Here is a 22,744-nt window from a genome sequence, read left to right as displayed (position 1 = left end):
TTCCTGTTTATTTAATACTAGGATTCACTATATGTAGATATGAAAGCACATATAATATATTTTTAAAGAGATTTTTTGGTGTTTATGTGGCAAACTCACATTTTTCTCAACCATTTTTCTATTTATTTATTTATTTTTATTTTTTATACTACGTATTTTCCAAACAGTTTAATTCTACTATCTTTATAATTATTATTTTTCTTCCTCAAAAATAGTCTTCATAAGAGATTTTTTTTTTCAATATTGTGTAGCCATAGTTAGATAAAAGTTTCTATTTCACAAATCATCTCATAAAATGGTTCATAAGTTATATAATTTTTTGCTGAAACTAACTAAATAAATATATACAATACAGAAAAAAAACTATCCAATGTGACTAAGTATTTTACAAGCCAACTTAAGAAGAAAACGAAAGACAAAACGCATAGGGAATAAAATCCCGAAACAATCTTCGGGAAGAGAGAGTACAATGTTACAACACTTCTTCGTGACCTGTTTGAATTTGAAGTGTTTCAATGCTTTTATACAACCTGGAATTGATTCCACGTCGTGCAGACAAGCCTGAGGCTTAGGGATAAGTCCTTGCTCTTGTTGAGGTCCTGAGGCTAATGTTGGAGCAGGTGCAAGATCATTTCCTCTTGTGTATATAACTTTTGATAGCTTGATGATGATAACCAAAGCTATGATCATATACACTCTTTGCATGTTACCTCTCGCTCTTTGAAGGTTTTATAAAAAAGAAAAGAAAAGGTTATAACCTATGTGTTTATTTTGTTGGCAAAGAAAATCTATGTTTATTCATGCATTACATTCCGAAATGTATTTAATATAAATAGATTCTTTTTTCACTAGATACGAAGCTGAGCTTAAAAATACACTTTATATATAATAAATTTAAAATAAAAATATGATTATTCAAGTGTAATATACATTAACTTAATTCACTTTATTTTATTACAAAAATTAATTATATATAAATTAATGTAAGAAAACACATAGTACTCTTTTATACTAGCTTTGAAAGAAAAAAAAAATACAGAAATTAATGTTACTTTTTTCTTATTTGGAAAAAGAGTTAGACAGAAAATTATACAAATAATTTCTTTTCTTTTTTTTTGTAAAGAAATGCTCTGTAAAATAAATCTACTTTTTAAAAGTAGTTAAAAAAAAAAATCGCACTGATAAATTTGAGACAGATGAGATTCTTTTTTAATTGATGTAAATTTGAGACTGATGAGATTCTTTATCGTATTGATCAATTTCTAAGAGGAACATTATTGTCAATGGGATCTTAAGCATAAGATTTACACTAGAGGGTATCCCATTGATAATGTTGGTCTAATACCTTCCAATAAGTATCGCAATGTTTGTATCATAAAAAAAATATAATTAGATTTTTTTTTCTATATTATGTAACCATAGTTAGATCAAAGTTTCTATTGAACAAATCATCATAAAATAGTCCATACATATTATTTAATTTTTTTCTAATATACAAATTTTTATTTTATCGAATGTGACTAAGTATTTTACAAGCCAACTTAAGAAGAAAACGAATGACCGAACGCGCAGGGAAAATATACCCGAAACAATCTCCAGGAAGAGAGAGTAAGGCGTTACAACACTCCTTATCGATCTTATGGAATCTGAAGTGTTTCACTGCGTTTACACATTTTGGAATTGTTTGCACGTCGTGAAGACAAGCTTTAGGCCTAGGGAGAAATCTTTGCTCTGATTCAGGTCCTGAGGCAAATGCTGGAGCAGGTGCAAGATCATTCCCTGTTGCATGTGTAAATATTGATAGCATGATAACCAAAGCTATCATAAGCATAGTTAGCATTCTTTGCATGTTTCCTCTCGTTGTTTGAAGTTAACAAAGTTTTAATTCTTGTTTGATTGGTTATTTGGGCTGACTATTTGTATTGTTTATTTTTTTTGTTTTGTTCTGTTGGGAACAAAGGAAATCTATGTGAATATATTGACGCTAGATTCTTTTTCACTAAATACGAAGGCTTAATATAGTAAAATACACTTTTTTTTTGTAAACCAGTAAAATATACTTTTTTTTTGGTAGAAGACCAGTAAAATAACAAAACAAAACAAAATTAAAGCGTAATATACGTTTACTTAATTCAACTTTATTTATTACAAGAATTCCCTATATATAAATGTGAGAAAACATTTAGTCCTCTTTATATGCTTTGAAAGAAAGATATCCGTTTTATAAAAATGTTATTTTTTTATATATAATTTGGAAAAGATTCAAAACAGAAATATTTACATATAACTGACTTATGATTGTTTTTTTTTTTCTGTAAAGAAATGCTTTATATATGCTCTACTTTTGATTTGAGAAATTTTGAGAAATGCCATTTGGTTTAATCCTCTTACAAAATGCTCATTTCATCTATCCATTTTTAATTCTGAGAAATTATAAAATTTTATATGTTTTATAGTTACCTCTAGATAATAATTACTATTAGGAGATTCGATCCAATTATTTATAAGATTTTAATTTTTGTAAGAGGTTATAGAATTTTTTTTATGATGTATTTATTAAAATATATATATATATATATATCTAATTTTACGCACACATAAAAGTATTTTGTGTATATTTTTACAAGTTTACACCCATATCTAGATCTATTTCGAGTCAACGATCTCTGGTGCTACAATTGTAACACCTATCTCTGATCCAAACTCTGTTCTTAGTGTTTCATAAAAGGAGATCAGAGCGGCTTTACTTATCTAATTCATTAAGTAAATTATAAGAGGCAAATGGATACAAAGATGTTACACAATAAAAGCTCAATCGGGGTGAGGCAATGTAACCACATCCAGAAGCAACTGCGACGATCTTTCATCTGGACTCACTTAGGTATGGAGACGCAAAAAAGGTGCAATATACAGACCCCCCCCCCCCCAAAAAAAAAACGTTTAATGACCTATGCAACAAAGGAAAAAATAATTTCAAAGGGTTAGTAGAAAACACATATCATCTTAGAAAGATCTTTGGTCTGAGTAAAATGACCATAGCCGGTGACGCATTAGAGAGATCATCGATTTCTTCAAACAAATAGAGTGGATCAATTCCTGCATTTGTAACTAGATGATCCACTGCTCACATTAAAACATTAAAAAAAAATACCCAACAAAAAATAAAATCAACAAATATTATTCTCCTCTATTTTTTGGACGAAGATATATGTTACAATAATATGATTGACTCAAACGCCCATGTCTATGTTGGTGTTTATAAATGAAATTAAATATAACTTTACTTATTTTGGTTGAATTTCATCCAATATGAATTTTTGCAATAACAATGATTTCACCATAAAATTTGGATTGGTACGCTAACAGATCCGGATCGACATGACATCGGATCCGGATCAATTGTAAACCTAAGTTATGAGTTAGGTTTTTAGTAAACACATGAACTATTAAATCATATAAAATTCATTAAAAAAATTGCAAAAAGAATTATCTAAATTGTCAAGATGGAAAAATGATATATTCAAAGAATTATCTAAATTATCTAAATTGTCATAATATATATATACCATCCAAAATAGATAGTTACCTGTTCCAAAGTTGACGAATATTCGAGTGAGATTTTGAGAACTGAATATAGCTACCATAAAATATAATTTTTTTTATCCAAATTCATGTATAACATTCATACCCGTACGTATATACGGACTTTAGAGTGTTGGGCCATAATGTCAAATTAGTAAAATGGAAAGAAAATATATATATATATAAATATATATATATATATTTTTATTATTTTGTGTTCTACAATATGAGGAAGCATTTTTTTTTTTGACCTCATATGAGGAAGCATTATTTTATAAATACTGTATATTTTTTTCTTCGATTAAAAGAAGTACGTTATATTTAAGTCCCACACATATATAAATCATAAATATAATTAGATCCAAGGTACAAGTTACATCTAGGCATGTCAATTAGGGCTAAAGCCCGCGGGCTAGTTTGGCCCGGCCCTGAAAAACATCGGGCTCGGGCTTAAATATATATGTCCAGAAAAAACCGGGTCTTTTGGGGTAAGCCCATTCGGGATAAAGGGTTTTTTGGGCTTATCCCGGTCGGGCTCGGGCCGGCCCGAAAAGCCCTTATACAAATATATTTTGAATTTTTTGAATATTTTAGTTTGATTAAAAGATTTGATTAATGTTATAGTTTTCATATTTACTTACTAATCTTACTTATTACTTTTAAAATCTTTATACAAAGCTAAAACTAAATATATATAAGTATCATGATTTTGAAATCATCAAAATATCTATTAAATTTTGACTCTATCTTATACTTTAAAGTATTTTAGTTCCATGTTTTATTGGGTTAAAGTGTAAATAATTTATTTGGCTTTTATTTTTTCTCTTAAATTAAGTTAGTTTTATTGAATATTGATAAGTTATTTAAAATTTGATGCATTATTTTTATAGTAGACCTTTAAATATAGTTTTTAAAAAACTATTATGAACTTAGAAATTGATTTTTTTATCGGTAAATAAAACCCAAAAAAGCCCGAAAAGCCCTGTAGACCTGTTAGGGCCGGGCCGGGCTTTGAAATATAGGCTCGGAAATTTTTCGGGCCGGGCCGGGCCGGGCTCACATATATGAGGGTTTTACGGGTTTCGGGCCGGGCCGGGCCGGGCTAGCCCGATTGATATGCCTAGTTACATCTAACACCGGTTTAACTTAAGAAACACCGGTTTAACTTAAAATAATTGTTCTCTTTACGAAACCAAATTCAAGACGAAACCGGACGAACCACCTTTAACCGGCGTTGCTCGAGGATAAAATAACTTTTTAAATTTTTGCTTGCACCTCACAGTGTACAAAAGCTGGAATTTGAGACGGTTAATTTTTGTCTTCGGATTTTGCTTTTTTCGAAATTTGAATTCTCTTTATAACGGAACCAAGGCCGTTTGAAGAAGAAGAAGAGCCGTAAACAAATCTTTCTCTCATTTTGAAGCCCTAAAATTCTTCTCTTCGCAACTTGTCTCTAGAAGTTTCGCATCAATGCCTTTTTCGTTTTCCGGCGATTAAACACTAGAAATGGCGTTCGCTAAGGTTATCAATTCTAAGGTCAGTTTACATGAGAGATCATATTCCTGGATTTAGAGTTTCGATCATTCTGATTTTGAATTTTGTTTCTATATTTCTTGATTCGATTTTTAATCATTTGGGGTTCCTTCGATTGCTCTGTTTACGAATTGTGCTCCTCTGTTTCTTGATTCGATTTTGAACATTTAGGGTTCCTTCGGTTGATCCTGCTTACTAATTGTGTTTCTCTGTTGCTAGATTCGATTTTGAACAGTTAGGGTTCCTTCGATTGATCTGTTTAGGATTTGTGTTTCTCTATTGCTTGATTCGATTATCAAACATTTAGGGGTTTAGTCGATAGATCTGTTTACTAGTTTTGTTTCTTTGTTGATTGATTCGATTATCAAACATTTAGGGTTTAGTCGATAGATATTGTGTTTCTCTGTTGCTAGATTCGATTATCAAACATTTAGGGGTTCCGTCGATAGATCTGTTTACTAGTTTTGTTTCTTTGTTGCTTGATTCGATTATAAAACATTTAGGGGTTTCGTCGATAGATCTGTTTACTAGTTTTGTTTCTTTGTTGCTTGATTCGATTATCAAACATTTAGGGTTTAGTCGATAGATCTGTTTACAAATTGTGTTTCTCTGTTGCTAGATTCGATTATCGAACATTTAGGGTTTAGTCGATAGATCTGTTTACTAGTTTTGTTTCTTTGTTGCTTGATTCGATTATAAAACATTTTTGGTTCCTTCGATTGATTAGATCACTGTGACTGTTCTTTAATTTACCCCCAATCTTCTTGCTTTTATGCGCCAAGAGATCAATCAATTTTGTTAATTTTCATCGCTACCATCTCTGTGATAGTTTTGTGATTTGCTTGATTGGGTTCTGACAGGAAGATAAAGAATATTCTGAATTCGTCAACTTCACTGGTGATGGTGGATAGTAATCGAAGATAAAAAAAATGGTTACGTGCTCCTCTGTTCTCGGGTTAGATTTGCTCTGGATCAATGTTTCTTCGGTTTGTATCTTGCTCTTTGTTCTTTATGGTTTACATTTTTGTGATGTTACAGTTCGTTTAAAGTCTTTGTTGCTTGAAGAAAAGAAATATATATACACCACCATTTCAATACGGTTTTTAGGATTATCTGTCTAACTTTCATAATTTCTTGTGTTTTCTGGAATTTTCAGAAGCATCTAAGGTTTTACTATGTTGGCGTGAAGCTGTATGGGAAGCTCATTGTGGAGAATATAAATAATTTAATATGGTCAATTTAGTTTTTGATGAAGAACAGATCAGTGGTGAGTTCTCCTACAATTTTCGTCTTCTTGAAATATGTTTTTTTTTTGCAAATTATTTTGTTGGTTGCTGATGATGATAATGTATTAGTGTGGTTCTGGTTCATCATAGTTACCAATTTCAGTATCGCAAACTAACCTTGAAGTACTGCGAATCAAGGAAGCGGTAGGTAATGTTAATAAACACAAAGTACGGTTGTCTTTGGACCAACGTCTATAAATTGAAGAATGCATTCATACATTCATTCATGCATTCATTCATGCATTCATACATTCATTCATGCATTCATACATTCATTCATGCATTCATTCATTCATTCATTCATTCATTCATTCATGCATTCATACATACATCCATACATTCATTCATGCATTCATCCATGCATCAATACATACATACATCCATGCATTCATAATCATACATCCATGTATACTTGTCAACTTGCTTCCCTTGCACATTGATAATTTCTTGTGACTTGTGAAATCATGAAAAGGATCAGCTATGTACAGAAAACCCTATGTATGAAGAGGTGAATGGTAATTTTTCACTTCCCCTCTATTTCATTGACCTCACTCTTAATATTGTATTTGTCAGTAATCAGCGGAGTTCAACTAAGTGTCTAGAATCAGATCAGTTCATACTTCGGCAAATGGGGTGTGAAGGCATGCGGGTCTTGACGTAAAAAATCATCATGGCCTGGTATTACAAATCCATTTTTGAATTTTCTGTATATGTTTTTGTGTTGTGTAAGTTGAATATTTTGTTTAACATTCTTAGTTCTTCATTTAAATTTCATTATATAGTTTCATAGCCAATCATCTGGAATCTGATGAATGCTGCTCAGATCCATGTTTCGGCTTATGCAGTACCATATAGAAATTTTATAGGAAGGTATGAATGTGTTGTCCCACTCAAGCTTTTGTAAGTGTCGTTAGTATCCAAACCAAATTTATCTGGCTGTTGATGTGCAAGCAGGGACGATTGAAGGAAAAGTTACATATGGAAAGAAGTTGAGATATTGAGAAGTAAACCGTGTTGGTACAAAGCACACCTTAGTGCTTCATTCATTTTTCCCTACTGATTATTAGTGTGTGGTAAGATGAAAATTCTAAGCCATTTCTGCATCCATCTTTGATGTAGTAGAACTGTAGCAGTGTTATTTTACATGATATTATTTATATACAGCGTTCTTATGAAAATTAAAGCTTTTGGCAGCCACTGAATATGGAGCACTTAGCGTTCACAAGATGGCAAAGGATTTGTCTACATAACATTGCGGTAATAATTGATTCTCTGTTTCTCGCTTTAACTTCCTGTTTTCTCTGTAGTTTAGTTTTATTTTTTTCCTGGCTTGTCTTCCTATTGAATTGAGTTCTAAAATTTCCCAATGGTTCAACTCTGTTTCATGTTGCCTCTTATTTCTTCAGATCAAAGCTGTATAAGCCCATTTTATCTCAATTATATTTCAGTTTGGTGATTTTTATTTACATTTATTTCCTTGCAGCAACTTTTTCTTAAGTTTTGAAGAAATCGAAGTAGACAAGTTAGTGGAAATCTTGATTTGGTTGTTGTGTGCAGTTCCTGATTGGATGAGAAGAAAGTGCAGGTATGGTATCAAAAAACCTTCTTATATTGTATTTCCACTATTGTTGTTGTGAAAATAACCGTGGAACTTATTTCTTGGAAACGCAGGTTCTGCAACAAGTCACTCACATATCTTCGAATGCCAAATTTTTTTAAGTAAAACCTACCTTCAGTTGATGAATGCAATCTCATGACCTCTGTTCTTTTTTTTTCTTGCTTATTTGCTTGAGTTTTTGTGTTAATTTGCAGACACTTGTGATCGAGTTGCTGAAGTGTCCTATTGCTTTCTGCGAAGCTTTTGGTTCTGGATTTGTTTTCGAGAGGGTATGTACTGCAGTAAGTTTTCTTCGACTTTTATGTTAATTTGATCACAAGGATGATTCATGGCTTTCGTTTGTAGCTTTACAAAAACATGAAAGCGCAACTAAATTCCAAGGTTCTTCTGCTAACTTAAGGTTTTGAAAGATTTTCTTACTTAGATATTTCGGTCCCCTAACTTCTCTACTTTTAAAACTACAATATCTAATGTACTTTCATTTGGATGAAAGAGTTTTTTCTTTCATGATTTGATAGATTCTTGTAAAGATCTTGGGATGCAATCAACCTTTTGGGTGCTTTTCACAAGTTTTTTAGCTAAGGTTGATTTTTTTTCTTTAAGCTACTTTTGCTTTTTCCAACTTGTGTTTGTTAGAAAAACATAATTTAATCATGAACCAAAATGTGTTATTTCTGTTTACAGACATCAAAATGGTTTCTTAAGCCTGCACTTATCGCTGAATATGAGAAAACCCCTTTTGAGGTACACTAGTGTGGATTTTGGTAATTTTTGAATTTCTTGTTTTTCTTTCTGTAATTATATTATGTTCCTGCAGCTTCGAAGAGAGATAAGACCAAGAGAAGAAATCAGTAGCAGGATTACCCCTGTCTTTTTAAGGGCTTTAAAACTCCTAACTGGAAGGTCCATTACAAATTGAAAATATTCTATGTTGTCTAAACCTAACAATAATTTTGTAGCTTTGTTGAAATTTATAATAAGCTTTAAAGTTAAAACTCATTTTTTCTACTTTTGTAGGTGCGTGTGGAGTCAACTGAAGCTGTAAATAAAATTTCAGAAGAAGCTAATAAACATATCCACCCAACTGGAATTGGTATGAGGTTAGAAGTTTTCCTATAGTTCTCTATTACTATTAGTGTTTTAATTCCAAGTTGGAGATACATGTCAAGCAATCAATAAAATTTGTACATTTTAATATAACATGGCTTGTCTGTTTTACCAAAATACTTGAGTGATCTACTTCCGAATTTTTAATTTGGTGTTCTAAATGTCTTGGTGACAACAAGAAGCACATGAGAGAATGTATGTTGCATGTTATTGATTTATGGCTCGGTGTTGTGCGTCTTCACAAAGTGGCTGTCTATTTCATTCTTTTAATGCAGATTCCTTACATAGCTCTAATAGATGGGAAATGGGAGCAGAAGGATGTAAAGATCTTTTTGATTGGTTGAAAGTGAGTCACTTAAAATTTATACCACCTCATCAGCTTCACTCAGTAATTATCCCTGTGTGTAATGACTTCAACTTGTTATACTTTTATGAAACATTCCAGGAAAAATCAACTGTTGTGTGAAAATCAGGATAAAGATGCATTTCCGAGATCTTGAGAGTCAGTGGACAAGAAACTTATGTTTCTTAACGTTTGTTTTTTTCTATTCATGGCTGGAACTAGTAGCTGATTCATGTGCCTGAAAAAGTATGTCCAAGATTTATTCAAGGTACATCTCCATGATCTGGTTGTTTGATTTACATCTTATCTCGTCTCAGTCATGCTATTACTAACAATGTGACTTTCATGATGGTCGGGATAGTGACAAAAGGTGTTTCATGATTTCAAAATCGACTTCTAGTGGTACCTTGAAGCAAGGAAAACAAAACAGTAAGACTCTGCCATACTTTTTCCTGTATTCGGAGCAGATTCGGTGTGACTGAGTGATAGATTTGTTGATCATAAGAAATCTCCTTCTGTTTCAGAGCTACAACACTTTAATGGATTAAATTCGAAGTATAGAATCGCATTCTCGAAGTGTTGGGAGAATTGGGTAAATTTCTTGTTTCCTCTTGTTTCTTTGTCATAAAAGAGTAAAGTAATTTTCTGATCTTTCTCTACTACACTCATATTTTACATTTTCTCTTGTTTCATGCATGTGCACAGGTCTTTTTATCACATAACTCCTCAAGACAAATCTGTGCGTAGTCGACTGAGTTACTACAAATGAAGAGTCAGGTATAATCCCTCAGACTCTCCTCTCCACACAAACAACAACAACAACAACAAACTTGATTACCACTCAACACAAAATAACACTAAACGTAAATAACAAGCACGAAACACAACAGAAACCGAACAAACTCCACACTCAAAACCAAAAACTTCACGAAAATTTGACTACCACTCAACACAAAAAAAATAACATTAAACGTAAATAACAAACACGAAACATGAAACACGATACACGATAAACAGAACAAACTCCACACTTAAACCAAAAACTTCACGTGCCACGAAACCCGATACAAAAATGACCAAAAACTCTACACTCGAACTATAAAACTTCACGTGCCACGAAACACACAAGAATCGACGAAAACTCCACAAACTTGAAAACTTCACACGCCGCTGAACACAACATAAATATCGACAAAGACAAAAACAAACAAATTCATTATCACCTGAAACAAGAGATTATAACGTCAAATACTAATGAAAATATTTTGATGTTTATAACGTCAAATACTAATGTTGTCTATATATATAATGTCAATAACAATCCATTCATGGATAATTTTGAATGTTATATATTCTCTCTTCTAATATATCAATTTTAGTTATTTTCCTATTCAATTTTCATTTCTTATTTCCATATTTAACATATCTTGTCGCAATTCATTTTTTTTTTTTCACCTTTCTTAATTTCCCGAATTGTATATACAAGACTATATATATCATGTAAATGACATTAGTAGTGTATCTCTTCTGCAATATGTCAAGATCATTTTATTACACAATGTTTTTAGTGGTACCAAAGATCTCAAACGGTATACGAATCCGGAGAAGAAAAATTCTTATAGATGTTACACTCTACATTCGGAGATTAACTAGCTAAAGACTCTAACGTCTTTGTCTTTATTCATTCAAAATTATTAGCTTCGTTCCTAAAAACAGTAATCTTCTAAAAAAGATAGCTTGTATTGCTTCTAAACCGTTAACTTCTTTCAATTTTTTTGGTCTCGTCATTTTCTAACTTGAATGTTAGAAGCTCTTAGACATACCGCTTTAGTTAAAATTCCCTTTTGTAAAGATCTGTTAGATTTTATTTAAATGATTAGTGATTTGGTAAAAAGTTCAGTATCTCTTTCACTTTTTTTTTTTGTTAAGTTTCAATAACAGTGGACTTAATGTTTATTTTTATAAACCTTTCATTGAATAACAAGTGATTGTGAATTATTTTGTCCTACATAAATTCCAAGTGCAATCTCTACCAAAAAAAATTCCAAGTGCAATAACATAGGATTTGAGAAGATATTTATATATCACAAGTTGAATAACATGTAAGTTTAAGGAAAAACCAAAATCTTTTAAAATCCTCATTCCAATACAATCCCTAGTTTAATATTGGCAGATTTTATCAAATTTTTCCATATTTTACTAGTAGTAAGCCAGACATTGGTGGAAAATATATGTTTCGAAAACAGTATATCATGCAAAGGATTTTTTCCATATAACCCTATACTAAAGATTATGTTATCTTTTGAATTTTGTTATGAGCAGTCAAACTGTTTAAAAGGGAAATTAATGATCAAAGAAAATATAATCAAGGGAAAATGATCAAAGAAAACAACGTAACTAAATTGAATATAAAATCCTTTACTATTTATTGCATATACAGTATATGATTCCTATCTTCTTAAAGGACGACTTTTAAAAGAATAAGTAAGCATTAGTTATGTACGTTACGACTATAAAATGTTCTCATCTGTGTATATATATAACATAAACATAATCTTTTATACGAAATAAAAAAGAGTCGAGAGAAATGACTATGAGAAAGTGCATTGTACTGATGTTGTTGGTGGTGGTGGTAGTAATATCGACCATGGGAAGAGAAGTACAAGGTCTTTCATGTGAGGACAAGTGCATGTTTAAGTGTGGTGGTCTTTATGTCCCTGAAGATGCATGCATCAATCCATGTATACGTGAGCATTGCCACAAACCACCAAGTCATCGAGTTCAATCACTACAGTAATGATCTCGTTACTGATTACAATACATTGTGTCAAATTATTATGGTTTTTTGTAAGAGATGTTTCTACCAAAAAAAAAGTTATAAACTTAACATATATAAGCACAAAATATCAGTTTATGTCTTACGTAGTCCGTCTTAATCATTTTGACAACCTTAAGCAAAACAGAAAAATTAATAAACCTTTTATCTGAAATATTAGTTTCTAATTAAGTCAATTTAATTTTTTGGGCCTTTTTGTTCTAGGATTTTTTTTTCAAAACTATATCGACATAATGTTTTTATAATGGACTCTTATTTTGATAAAAAAAAATATTTTTCTAAATTCAACAGTTTAGAATTAAAAATTATGGGCCTTTAAGTCTTACGTTTATGCAAGAAAATTTAAGATATAGAACTTGAATACTTGTGTTTAAAACAACTATCCACATATGGATGTATTTTCTTGTGTTGTGTGTATAATATAAATGACAATGGTTTTAATTATATATGGGGATATTGCAGGGTGGAGACCGCAGGGATGAGAAACCCCAGAGAGTAGAAACATGCATCGAGAATATTATTGATATATTTGTATGCTAATCAAAATCATCATTTAAATAAAAACTTTTGGCTTTAAGAAATAATTGATACAAAAAGTGTTCCAAAAAAGTTTGCACAACAAAATCATCGACTAAAAAGAATGTACTCAAATAAATACATATATACTCTTCCCATGCTAATGGAGATGACATTTTTTCAGCATTTGGGATTTCAAATTTGTAATCGTGCATGTAATTTGGATTAGAAGACAATGAAATTTCTTAAATAAAAGTCTTATGAGTATATCATATATACAAAATCGATATCCAAAAAAAAAAGGATTAACTAACAGATTATGTGAGGAGTTGAACTACAAGACAGAAGCTATTCAACATTGCTAAGAATTAGTTATGTTTACCTTTGTTAGAAGATGGTGGCAATTTTGTGCCATAAACGCCACACTAATCGTGTTTTATTAGAACTACTAGTAATGAATCTAATTCATATCCAAAAGCTAATTTAAGAAAAGAAGATTACCTCACATTATATATAACCTAATGATATTTGTTTCTTTTGAAGTAAGACTCTAACAATATTTTTGGAGTCAAATGTATCTGTATTAATATAATCTAATGCATGATACTAGGATTTAACCCCCAATATACAGCAGGATAATATTTGTATTTTAAAAACTTTATATATCTAGTGGTTATGCTACGATGATTTGTTACTTTATTATTTTAAAAGATATTTTTATTGTAGTAATATAGATTTGATTGATGTAAACAGAGTGATTGTTCCTAACTTTAACACATGCATAAACTTAGAAAAGCACGAGATTTAGTTCCTAACTTTATCAAATGCTTTGAATCATTAATTTAGAGGTTGCAAAAATATGTAAAGGTTGAGAATTAATGTGGTTATATATTTGATGTTGTATTTTTTTTTTAATTTGTGCTTTATAGAAACTTGTAGGCAGATTTGAACATTGGCTTTAACCCGTGATATAATATTTAATCTATAAATACAACAATTTTAAAATTTTATTATTTAAAGTGTAAGATTTAAATTTTATGTTTTTAGATTCAACCCGTAGTATCAATGTAATTTAATAATGAAGTGTTGCAGTTATACACTTTAAAGTGTTAAAGAAATAACAGTTTCATAGTTATTTTTAACCGGCTCAACCAACTGATCCGTAAGCTCTAAATTGTTTTCATCAAAATAATATTTTTGTCACACTACAATTTTTTTTAAATTGAATGTGTGTAAATATATTTTTAAAAGAATAAGACTCGACTTAAGGTTTTTATATGTGTAATATAATAATGATATTCATTGGTGTAGCTAAAGTATTATCATTATTTATTTTATTTATAATTACAAACACATATTTTGTAACAAAAAAAAATTCTTAAATATTTTTCCTATTCCATTAATAAAAAATCAAGATTTTATTTAGAATATTTTATAATTAATTAAATTTATTGATTTACTATTAAGATTTTGTTATTTGTTTGGTAGGATTCATATTTAAGACCCATGGATTTTGGATATTTTAATTGGATGATCCAAATGTATTATCATGAAAACCAAATTACCCTTATTGATTTCTAAATTCTTTTTCTAAAACCAATAATTAATGGACAATTATGGAATTGAAATCATAAATTTACAATGTTCTAATTTGTACTTCTCTTTTAATATATAAAGATATTTCATTTGCTCCAAAAAATGTTTTTAAAAAACGAAGATATATACGTTCGTCAAAATGTTAGTATTACTTACTATATTAATAAAGATACATTTGACCCAAGAAGAAACATTATTTGTTTAGTCAACTTACTAAATACGAAATTTATGAATTATGACTGAGAAAAAAAAACTGTTTAGGTTTACGACTATAAATAAAGATCATTCACTCTAGTTTTCTAATAAATTCATAACACAAACAACAAAAAAGACACAAAACTTAAAAGAAGAAGAAGATGATGAAGATGAAGGTAATGTTGATGGTTGTGATGATGATGGTTTTGGTTGGTACCATCATAGGTGAGGTCAAGACTGAGGAGTCTCATGAGGATTGTTTGAAACGGTGTGTGAAGATGTGTGCTGATAAGCCTGAGGATAAGAATTGTGTTCGTCAGTGCATCTTTTTTAATTGCGGTCCTCCTTCTCTTCCTACCAATGTTCATCATTCTAAGTAATTATACTAAGATACTCTTTTTTTTTTTTTTGGTTTTTTTACATACATTTGCTTATTGGTACTATATATATGAAGTTAATTTTATTTATAAGAAAATTGAAAATGGGTTTTCATTTTTTATGGTGTCTAGCAGGATGAAGGCTCCAGAGAATCATGGAAACTAAGGATATGTTTTATTTTTGGTTTTTAGACCAGAAACATAGATATTAAAGATTAAAATCTAGCTTTATCGTTTGGGTTATTCTTAAAAATTTGATGTTTAGATGTGTTCTTGGCTTGTTCTGTTTGTTCCTACTGAGTTTTAATATACAACAATTCAGTTCGATCTGTTTGGTTCGACAGTTTTAATGTTCGAGTTTTTTTTTCTCTTTTTAAAAAATTATATTGATGAGATGAAAAATATTCCAAAAATTACTTAATTAAAAGCACAAGATTAAATTATTTTTGAAATTTATTGAATTGCTATGATTTTAGTCATATTTTGTTTTTTATCAAAGTAGGTTTTTTATTCACCTTGTGTATCCATTTGTGATCTCTTCAAACAATAAAAATTAAAATACAAGAACATTTTATATATACATATAATTTCGGTAAAAAATTTAAATTACACATTTAAAAATATTTAACTAGACTACCAAAATTTTGGTTCAAAAAGTAACCACCAGGTTTTTTTAAGACTACCAAAATTTTGGTTCGGTTACCGGTTTGTTTAGAAATTAGAACTATACAAAGCTTAATCAAAATTTTGGTATCATAATATTTTTTTTTTTGGGTTTTACCGTTTTAGTGACTCAAACCAAGATATTTTATACTACATATCAGAAACCCATACATGAATAAAATAAAAAGTTAAAAAAAAAAAGCATATGATCATCCAACATCAAACCAAACAGTGGCTTTGACAGTGAATGATAAACCACAACTTATAAAAATTTGTCCATGAATTATATATGTTATCATCGTAAATATTAAAAAAAGATACATCTATTTTATATATTTTAATCAACTTTTTTACAAATTTATTAAAAAACCTTAGTAATACACTTTTCTGACATTGATTAAAAAGCAAAGCATACAAAAGTCTTTAAGGAATGTGACCAAATACTTTGCAGGCAATCTTGAGAACCATACGATAGACCCATTTAATAGGGAATATATATCCGAAACAATCTTCCGGAAGATTTAATAAGATGACACAACAGTTCTTTGTGACAGTTCTGAGTTTGAAATGCTTCACTGCATTTACACAATTCGGAATTGTTTTAACATCAGCCATACAAGATATAGAGTTTGGTAACAATCCATCTTCAGATTGTGGTGCAAACGATGGAGCTGCAGTGGCAATATCATTCTCTTTCTCATGACCACTCTTTGTTTGTATAGATATTGATAGTATAAGTATCAAAGCTAACATGATCGTCGACCACATTCTTGTCATGATTCGGATCGTGTGTATAACTTTATTTGTGTTTGAAAAAAAAAAATTTGTCACATAGTATTTATAACTATAGTTTGGTTTTTTTTGTTTGGTAAGAAATCATAATTATTTTATTCATTACATTATAGTATATGCATATTAATATTTGTCCCTTATCCATATTTTACATATCTCTTACCTTCACGAGAAAGAGATATGTTTATTCAATGTTGGAATATACTCAAATGTTACTATGGGAATGAGATTATCTCTTTCATTTACTGCATGAAAGGGTAATTATGCATTAACTAAATACCCTTTCATCTTTACTGCTTGGATTCTATATATCATGGTAAACATTATATATACATAAGTTAGAAGAGATATGTTTTTTTCATATATAAAATTAAATATGTCAGTATTTTTTTTAATTGCTCAAATTTTACAAATCAGAATTTGAATGTAAAAGCGGATTTGTTGACACGTAAAGCTTGTATCAGTCCGTTTCTAGTAAAGTATGTAAACAAGTGTCTCTTTAATACTCTTTTAAGCTAATCTTAGTATTGTTGACAAAAAAAAAAATACAAATCAGAGAATGTAGGAAGAAAAAAGTAAGAATTTTGCAAAATTTTGTATAACCACATTTTATATATTAGTTTTGAGAAACTTCATAAATATACACAAGTTATTTAGGTATTTCAGTAAAATGCATAATATGACCAAGAAAATACATGGACTAGTTTTATTTTCCGTTATAATACAAAATAATTTAAATAACTAATCTATCAAACTTAGACGAAAATTAAAATATTTAATCTTTTTTGATAATAAGATTAATATTTTCATAGAAGAAAAAAAAGCTTGAGTTCTTAAAAATATATCTTAAAAGTTCTTATACAATTCTTAAAAAGTTCTTATGATATATCTACTTGCTCACTTCACATTCTTCTTTGCGAATGTCTATATATATTTCTAGACATTCACAACAGAAAATGTTTTGTATTGTATCACTTAAATTGTATCACAATTGACAAAACTAAGTGATATGATTTCTATTACTGATTTACAAGTGAGCAAGTTAATGTTTTTGGTTTTTAATTTTTTTTTTCCAAATGTTCTTTAATTTTTTTATATTAAATATCTTATATTATGCAAACACCATGATATGACTCAATTTAGATGAGGCTTTTTTTTTTTTTTGGTCGCCCAATTTGGATGAGTTTAGACTCGTAATCACGTGGGTGATGAACATTTGATTAAAAAAAATTGCAAACGACATTTGTTGGTTGCAAAGGGTAATCCCATCGCTTTGTAATCTTCAATGCTTTTGTATTTTGAATTTTTCTGAAGCTTACAAATAATTCAAATCGACTTTTCAGGTTTTGATGATAAGTCGTGGATACCGAAGTTCATAATCAGTGGTACCTAAATCCTAATAACTGATGAGAAACCTCAATTTGAAGTGAATAAACGAACAAATCAAAATAGTTTGTTTTGAATAAACAGACCAATCATGTTCATGTTCATGTCCGAGTCAATCCTAGCTTTTAGAAGATATCAAAAGAGGCTTATGTCCACACCATTTGTTCTATAGCGTCTGGATTCATCAAGCCTTAAAATTAAGATCATATACCATATAGTTGAATCAAGAAACTGTTCTAGATAAATAACAAAAAAAATCTATTTCATAAAGATGACCTTAATTAATATTATTGTCTCCAAAATAAGATCGTACATGTGATTATCCTTTATTAAAGCAAATTATACAAAAACCTTATTTATGAAAACCTAGTACAAAGCAGGTAGCTGTAAGTACAGATTGATAGATCCAGCGTATAGGGAACAATTTACCAAAACAATCTCCTGGAAGAGTGAGTAAGATTTTGCAACATTCTTTTGTGACATTCCGGAGTTTGAAGTGCCTCACTGCTTCTGTACAGTTTGGAATTGTTTTTAGGTCGAGAGCACAACTTATAGGCTTAGGCAATAGTCCATTCTCTGACTGAGGTGCTAGTGCCGGCGACGGTGCGAGTGCAGGATCATCATTTGCCTTCTCATCTCCCTTTGTTTGGATAGATTTTGATAATACCATTATCAAAACTAACATAATTGTTGCCCACATTAGTTTCATGTTTAGTGTTTTGTGTTGAGCTTTGTGCTTATTCTAAAAAAAAACTAAAAATTCTATTGGTATTTATAGGTCTTGGATGGTTGATTATTTTGGTAGGAATCTATATACTCTTTACTCATGAACATAATATTTTTGAGTTATTCATATATCTTACCTTCCGGAAATTAATTAAAAACAAAATCTAAATTTGAAACAATTTTTTCTGTAATCAAATTAGATAACTAAGTTTGATGATACAAAAGGTTTGTTATTCAAGCCTAATTATAAAGTAACTTAATTCCATTTCCTTTGATACAGTGATCCAAAAATAAAAATAGAAATACATAATTTGGGAAAATATATTCATACTGTAACTACATTTAGTTTTATTTTATCTCCTCAATCAGTTCAAATTTTTAAGATATTTTATCTCATCAATCAATTTTAAAATTTAAGATATTTTATAAGTAATATATATCAGAGAGTGCAATATATGAAAGAACGGGAAAAGTAATGCAAAAAAAAAGGACAAATGCAATCTATTTTCCCAAAAAAAAAAAAAATCTCTAATCTATAATATTGGAATATAATGCATAATTTAAATCAACTCCAAACATGTAGAAGAGACATTATATAATTGTCTTATTTTGTGAATAGCATCGATGATTTTATGAGTATTTGTTTTGAATTTTCATTAGAATTAAAACATTTTTCAGTTTTTTTTTTTGTTTCTTATACATCTTAGTTAGGATTCAATGCTCTTGAGTTTTTCTCCCCTGTGGTCTAGTTTTTAATGTTGAACGAAGTTTTATCATTTAAGAGGGAATTATTACATAGAAATCCCTTAGGCCATAGGCATTAGTGTTTCTTAAAGCAGTCCCCCACAATTTTTGTTTAAAAAAAAAAAGAAAAAAAAAAATTGGGTCGTTTCTCCAAACAGAATCGTCTCTCTCTCTTTTGCGGGCCCCACTGCCACATGACAGCCCGCGATTGGTTACTTTTTTGTTTTTTGTTTTTTTTCTAATAAAAAATAAAATAAAAAATAAAAAAAAAATAGAACAAATAGTTGTCCCATGGATGCCCATGCCCTTAGTGTCAGTTTTCTTAAAAGATAGCGAAATTTATAATGTGTGCCATGAATAGTGCGAATCCTTTCTCTCAGTGCCATTTTCGCGGTTGCCACAGCTCCAAGAAACTTAAAGTTTTTATTCATGATAATAATTTCATGACTCATGGTGTAGAATTATTTGCATAAATTGTTCATAATGTATCAACATTGTTCAAATAAAGTTCGTTTATATTTTGCTATGGTTACTTAAAATGATTGAAACTGACACTAATATGCTAGTTTGGAAACTCAATCTTTAGTTTCTACCAGTTTCATAAAACCTTTTCCAAATCTGTCAGTTTCTGGATTTGTGGCAGTAGATCGAATGACCATTAACTTCACCATCTGCTTTGGAGAGGAGCAGCGCATGTTTGCACACATCGAGCAGATGGGACATTCTCTTCACTGGCATAGGAGCATTTATGCCAAGAGAGGGATGCTATTACCCAAAGGATATTACGTTAGTTTGTAATAACCCAAAACTGTTTCATGTGGGGCTAAGCTAAACCCATGAATCCCACTTAGATTTTTAGCATATATAAATAATGGTTACGGGTTAGGGGAGAGAGCTAAATCATCCCCATCACAATCCCTCATGGCCAACCTCGCGAGTCGAATGTAAACCAGAGAGAAAGAGAAGAGAGATCCGATGGAGAGTGAGTCCGAGACGGAGAGGACACCGCAAGGGAGGGACCGTGAACTGCCAAGTAACCGAGTTGGGGAAGAGGGTGGATACTCTTAACATGAGTATGAGACCCAAGCATCATTAAAAAAAAAGAATTATAAATGAAAATCAAGCATGATAGAAATGGTAAAAGAATAATTATCATTTGATAATGTATCCTACAACTATTTTTTTTGGAAAGATTGGATATTTAAATCTTGACTTAAAAAATCAAAACTGTTAAATAACTAATTACTTAACATAAACAAAAAAATGCATACACAAAAATAACTTGTCAATAAAACTGAATAGCGCGCCAAAGTAAGTTACTAATAGCAATAAATAACGCGCCAAAATTGAAACTAACTAAAATAACAAAATGTTTGACTTTGAATTTATATTTTATTAAAAAAAAAGTTAAAGTATTACTTAAAAATATGAGATTACAACTTTTCATCTGTTTGACTATAGAATTTGGGTATTATTATGTTGACAAAATAATTCTGAAACTTTTGGCTATAATTCTATAAATACAGTGAATCCAAAGTATAGAGACATTAAGCTTTCATACTCTCCCAAAAATATTAAAAAATAAAGATATAAAAGCTCGTGCAAGGGTTGAAGCCAAGGTACGTACCTTGCTATGTATACTCGAAACATCTAAATATAAAAAATTCTATACATGTAAATACAAGTGGGTGTACATTGGTACCGTAGAGAGTATTTATTGAAATAGTTGAGTTGCCTTTTATTTGTTTTCTTGTTGTTGAATGATTTGCAGAATAATAAAGTGTTGTGGAAGATGTTTCTTTTTTCAAAAGAGATACACCAGACTGACCAAAGAAGATATCAAACCATTGGTAGGGAAGATCGACTAAGCTTACTACCAAATCCTCTTCTTTCCCGGGTACTCTTGCATCTACCTACAAAAGATGTTGTTAAGACAAGTGTTTTGTCTTCTAGATGGAGATCAGTTTGGCGTTACGTTCCCGGGTTAGATCTTGATGACCGTGAACTCCCGGATTATAGTTCCTTTGTCAATTTTGTCGATAGGTTTGTTGAGTTCTTGAGGTCTAATGATTCACCCATTGCAAAGCTAAAGCTTACTTCTAAGAGAGTGAAGAGTGATCCCTCGGCTATCAAACCATGGGTGAAAGAAGCACTTGTGCGTAAACTTCAACATCTTGAGATTAATTATTCGACGCGGTTTAATAGTCTTGAGCTTCTGCCAATAATGCTCTTTGCCTGCCCGACTTTGGTATGCTTGAGACTTTTTGACGTGGCCTTTAACGAGTTGAACCATGTTTCCCTACCGCGTCTTAAGACAATGCATCTGGAAGAAGTTAAGTTCACCAACCATGCGGCTATAGAGACACTTATCGCTTCTTGTCCAGTTCTTGAGGATTTGAGCATAGTTCAAGATGATTTGAAGGTCATACGTGTGGTCTCTCAAACAATAACTAGTATCAATCTGGTTCGAGATACTAACCATCAGGATAATGAAAAGTGGGAAGTTCTGATCCATACCCCTAGACTCAAGTATTTGAGTCTTAAAGATAAAAAATCCTCAAGCTTCATCATATACAAAATGTCTCCATCTGCCAAGGTAGATATTGCTGTTGATTTCAATGTGAAAGGTTTTTTGGATCCTAATGACTTGGAAAAGAGAAATAGCATTGGTCATTTCTTCAAAAACATCTCATCAAGCGTCCGTGACATGATCATATGTTGGGAAACTCTTAAGGTACATATACTATATAATGTCAATGAATCAATTCATTAATTATCTTCCTTATACACTTCTTTTGTTTTCTTTTAGGTTATTCATCAATACCTGAAACTAGAAACCCTACCTCAATTTCCTATCATGTCTCATTTGCATGCTAAAATCTTTGTCGCGGATTTGGAAATGTTGCCCATCCTTCTGCGGAGCTGCCCCAATCTTAAAACCCTCATCTTGGTATGGTTTGTCTTGGTCTTAAGTATAAAATAAGATCATCCAAACCCATCTTATTATATTTGTTTCTTTTGTGGTATTTTTTCAGGAGCTTAATGTTTCCACTAATAAGAAAGAGAGAACTCGTTTCTCATATGTGCCTTGGTGTTTCTACTCAAGCTTGGAGAGCGTGGAGATGAAAACACCAATCAGTGAAATTGGACTAGAAGTGGAAGTTATAAAGTACTTCCTCGAGAATTCAAGAATCCTCAAGAAGCTTACTTTGAGATTGGCTGGTCGTACGATGAAAGAAGAGTCTCTCATCTTCATGGAACTCCTGAATTTCCCAAGACGCTCTAGCGTGTGTGAAGTCCATGTTGCTGGACTCGAAGAGACAATGCTCAAACTATGATCGAGGATCAGTTATGTTTCAAGCTTCTTCTCTCTTCTCTTGTGTTCATTTAAAGGTGTGTCTTATTCTAAAACTTGTCATAAACTCTTAAAGGTGTGTCGTATTC

General features: G+C 30.7%; 4 protein-coding genes and 1 long non-coding RNA gene across 18 annotated transcripts; 3 read left to right on the top strand and 2 right to left on the bottom strand.

Annotated features, from left to right (window-relative positions):
- The first annotated feature begins 4,883 nt into the window (after window positions 1-4,883).
- Window positions 4,884-12,985, top strand: LOC17886377. 14 transcript variants are annotated; one of them, XR_002833803.1, is made up of 23 exons: window positions 4,885-5,118; window positions 5,976-6,101; window positions 6,272-6,382; window positions 6,471-6,545; window positions 6,975-7,079; window positions 7,184-7,271; window positions 7,356-7,474; window positions 7,596-7,658; window positions 7,885-7,986; window positions 8,073-8,120; window positions 8,214-8,288; window positions 8,365-8,419; window positions 8,513-8,602; window positions 8,704-8,763; window positions 8,837-8,922; window positions 9,037-9,119; window positions 9,402-9,472; window positions 9,572-9,737; window positions 9,831-9,898; window positions 9,994-10,061; window positions 10,175-10,246; window positions 12,106-12,262; window positions 12,768-12,985. It is a non-coding gene; the product is annotated as an uncharacterized LOC17886377 (long non-coding RNA). The 14 variants fall into 14 exon arrangements; XR_002833809.1 differs by having other exon boundaries at window positions 4,884-5,118; window positions 6,272-6,545; window positions 9,037-9,112; XR_002833798.1 differs by having other exon boundaries at window positions 4,884-5,118; window positions 6,272-6,545; window positions 7,586-7,658.
- Window positions 12,986-14,773: 1,788 nt separating this feature from the next.
- LOC17886914 lies at window positions 14,774-15,231 on the top strand. Its single transcript, XM_006292449.2, has 2 exons — window positions 14,774-14,988; window positions 15,122-15,231. Exons 1-2 carry the CDS (start codon window positions 14,774-14,776, stop codon window positions 15,153-15,155), a joined length of 249 nt encoding a protein of 82 aa, XP_006292511.2. The 3' UTR covers window positions 15,156-15,231.
- An 844-nt stretch (window positions 15,232-16,075) lies between these two features.
- Window positions 16,076-16,429, bottom strand: LOC17887389. The gene has a single exon (XM_006292576.1). It carries the CDS (start codon window positions 16,427-16,429, stop codon window positions 16,076-16,078), a length of 354 nt encoding a protein of 117 aa, XP_006292638.1.
- Window positions 16,430-18,182: 1,753 nt separating this feature from the next.
- Window positions 18,183-18,539, bottom strand: LOC17886848. The gene has a single exon (XM_006292333.1). It carries the CDS (start codon window positions 18,537-18,539, stop codon window positions 18,183-18,185), a length of 357 nt encoding a protein of 118 aa, XP_006292395.1.
- Window positions 18,540-19,951: 1,412 nt separating this feature from the next.
- LOC17887171 (putative F-box/FBD/LRR-repeat protein At5g22670) lies at window positions 19,952-22,638 on the top strand. The gene is made up of 4 exons (XM_006292779.2): window positions 19,952-20,086; window positions 21,072-22,034; window positions 22,110-22,250; window positions 22,336-22,638. Exons 1-4 carry the CDS (start codon window positions 19,952-19,954, stop codon window positions 22,636-22,638), a joined length of 1,542 nt encoding a protein of 513 aa, XP_006292841.2.
- The last annotated feature ends 106 nt before the right edge of the window (window positions 22,639-22,744 follow it).

Source organism: Capsella rubella, unplaced genomic scaffold (genome assembly GCF_000375325.1).
Source record: "Capsella rubella cultivar Monte Gargano unplaced genomic scaffold, Caprub1_0 scaffold_5, whole genome shotgun sequence".
NCBI classification, from domain to species: Eukaryota; Viridiplantae; Streptophyta; class Magnoliopsida; order Brassicales; family Brassicaceae; genus Capsella; species Capsella rubella.
Note: the sequence above shows the minus strand (reverse complement) of the source record. Positions and strands in the feature narration are given on the sequence as shown.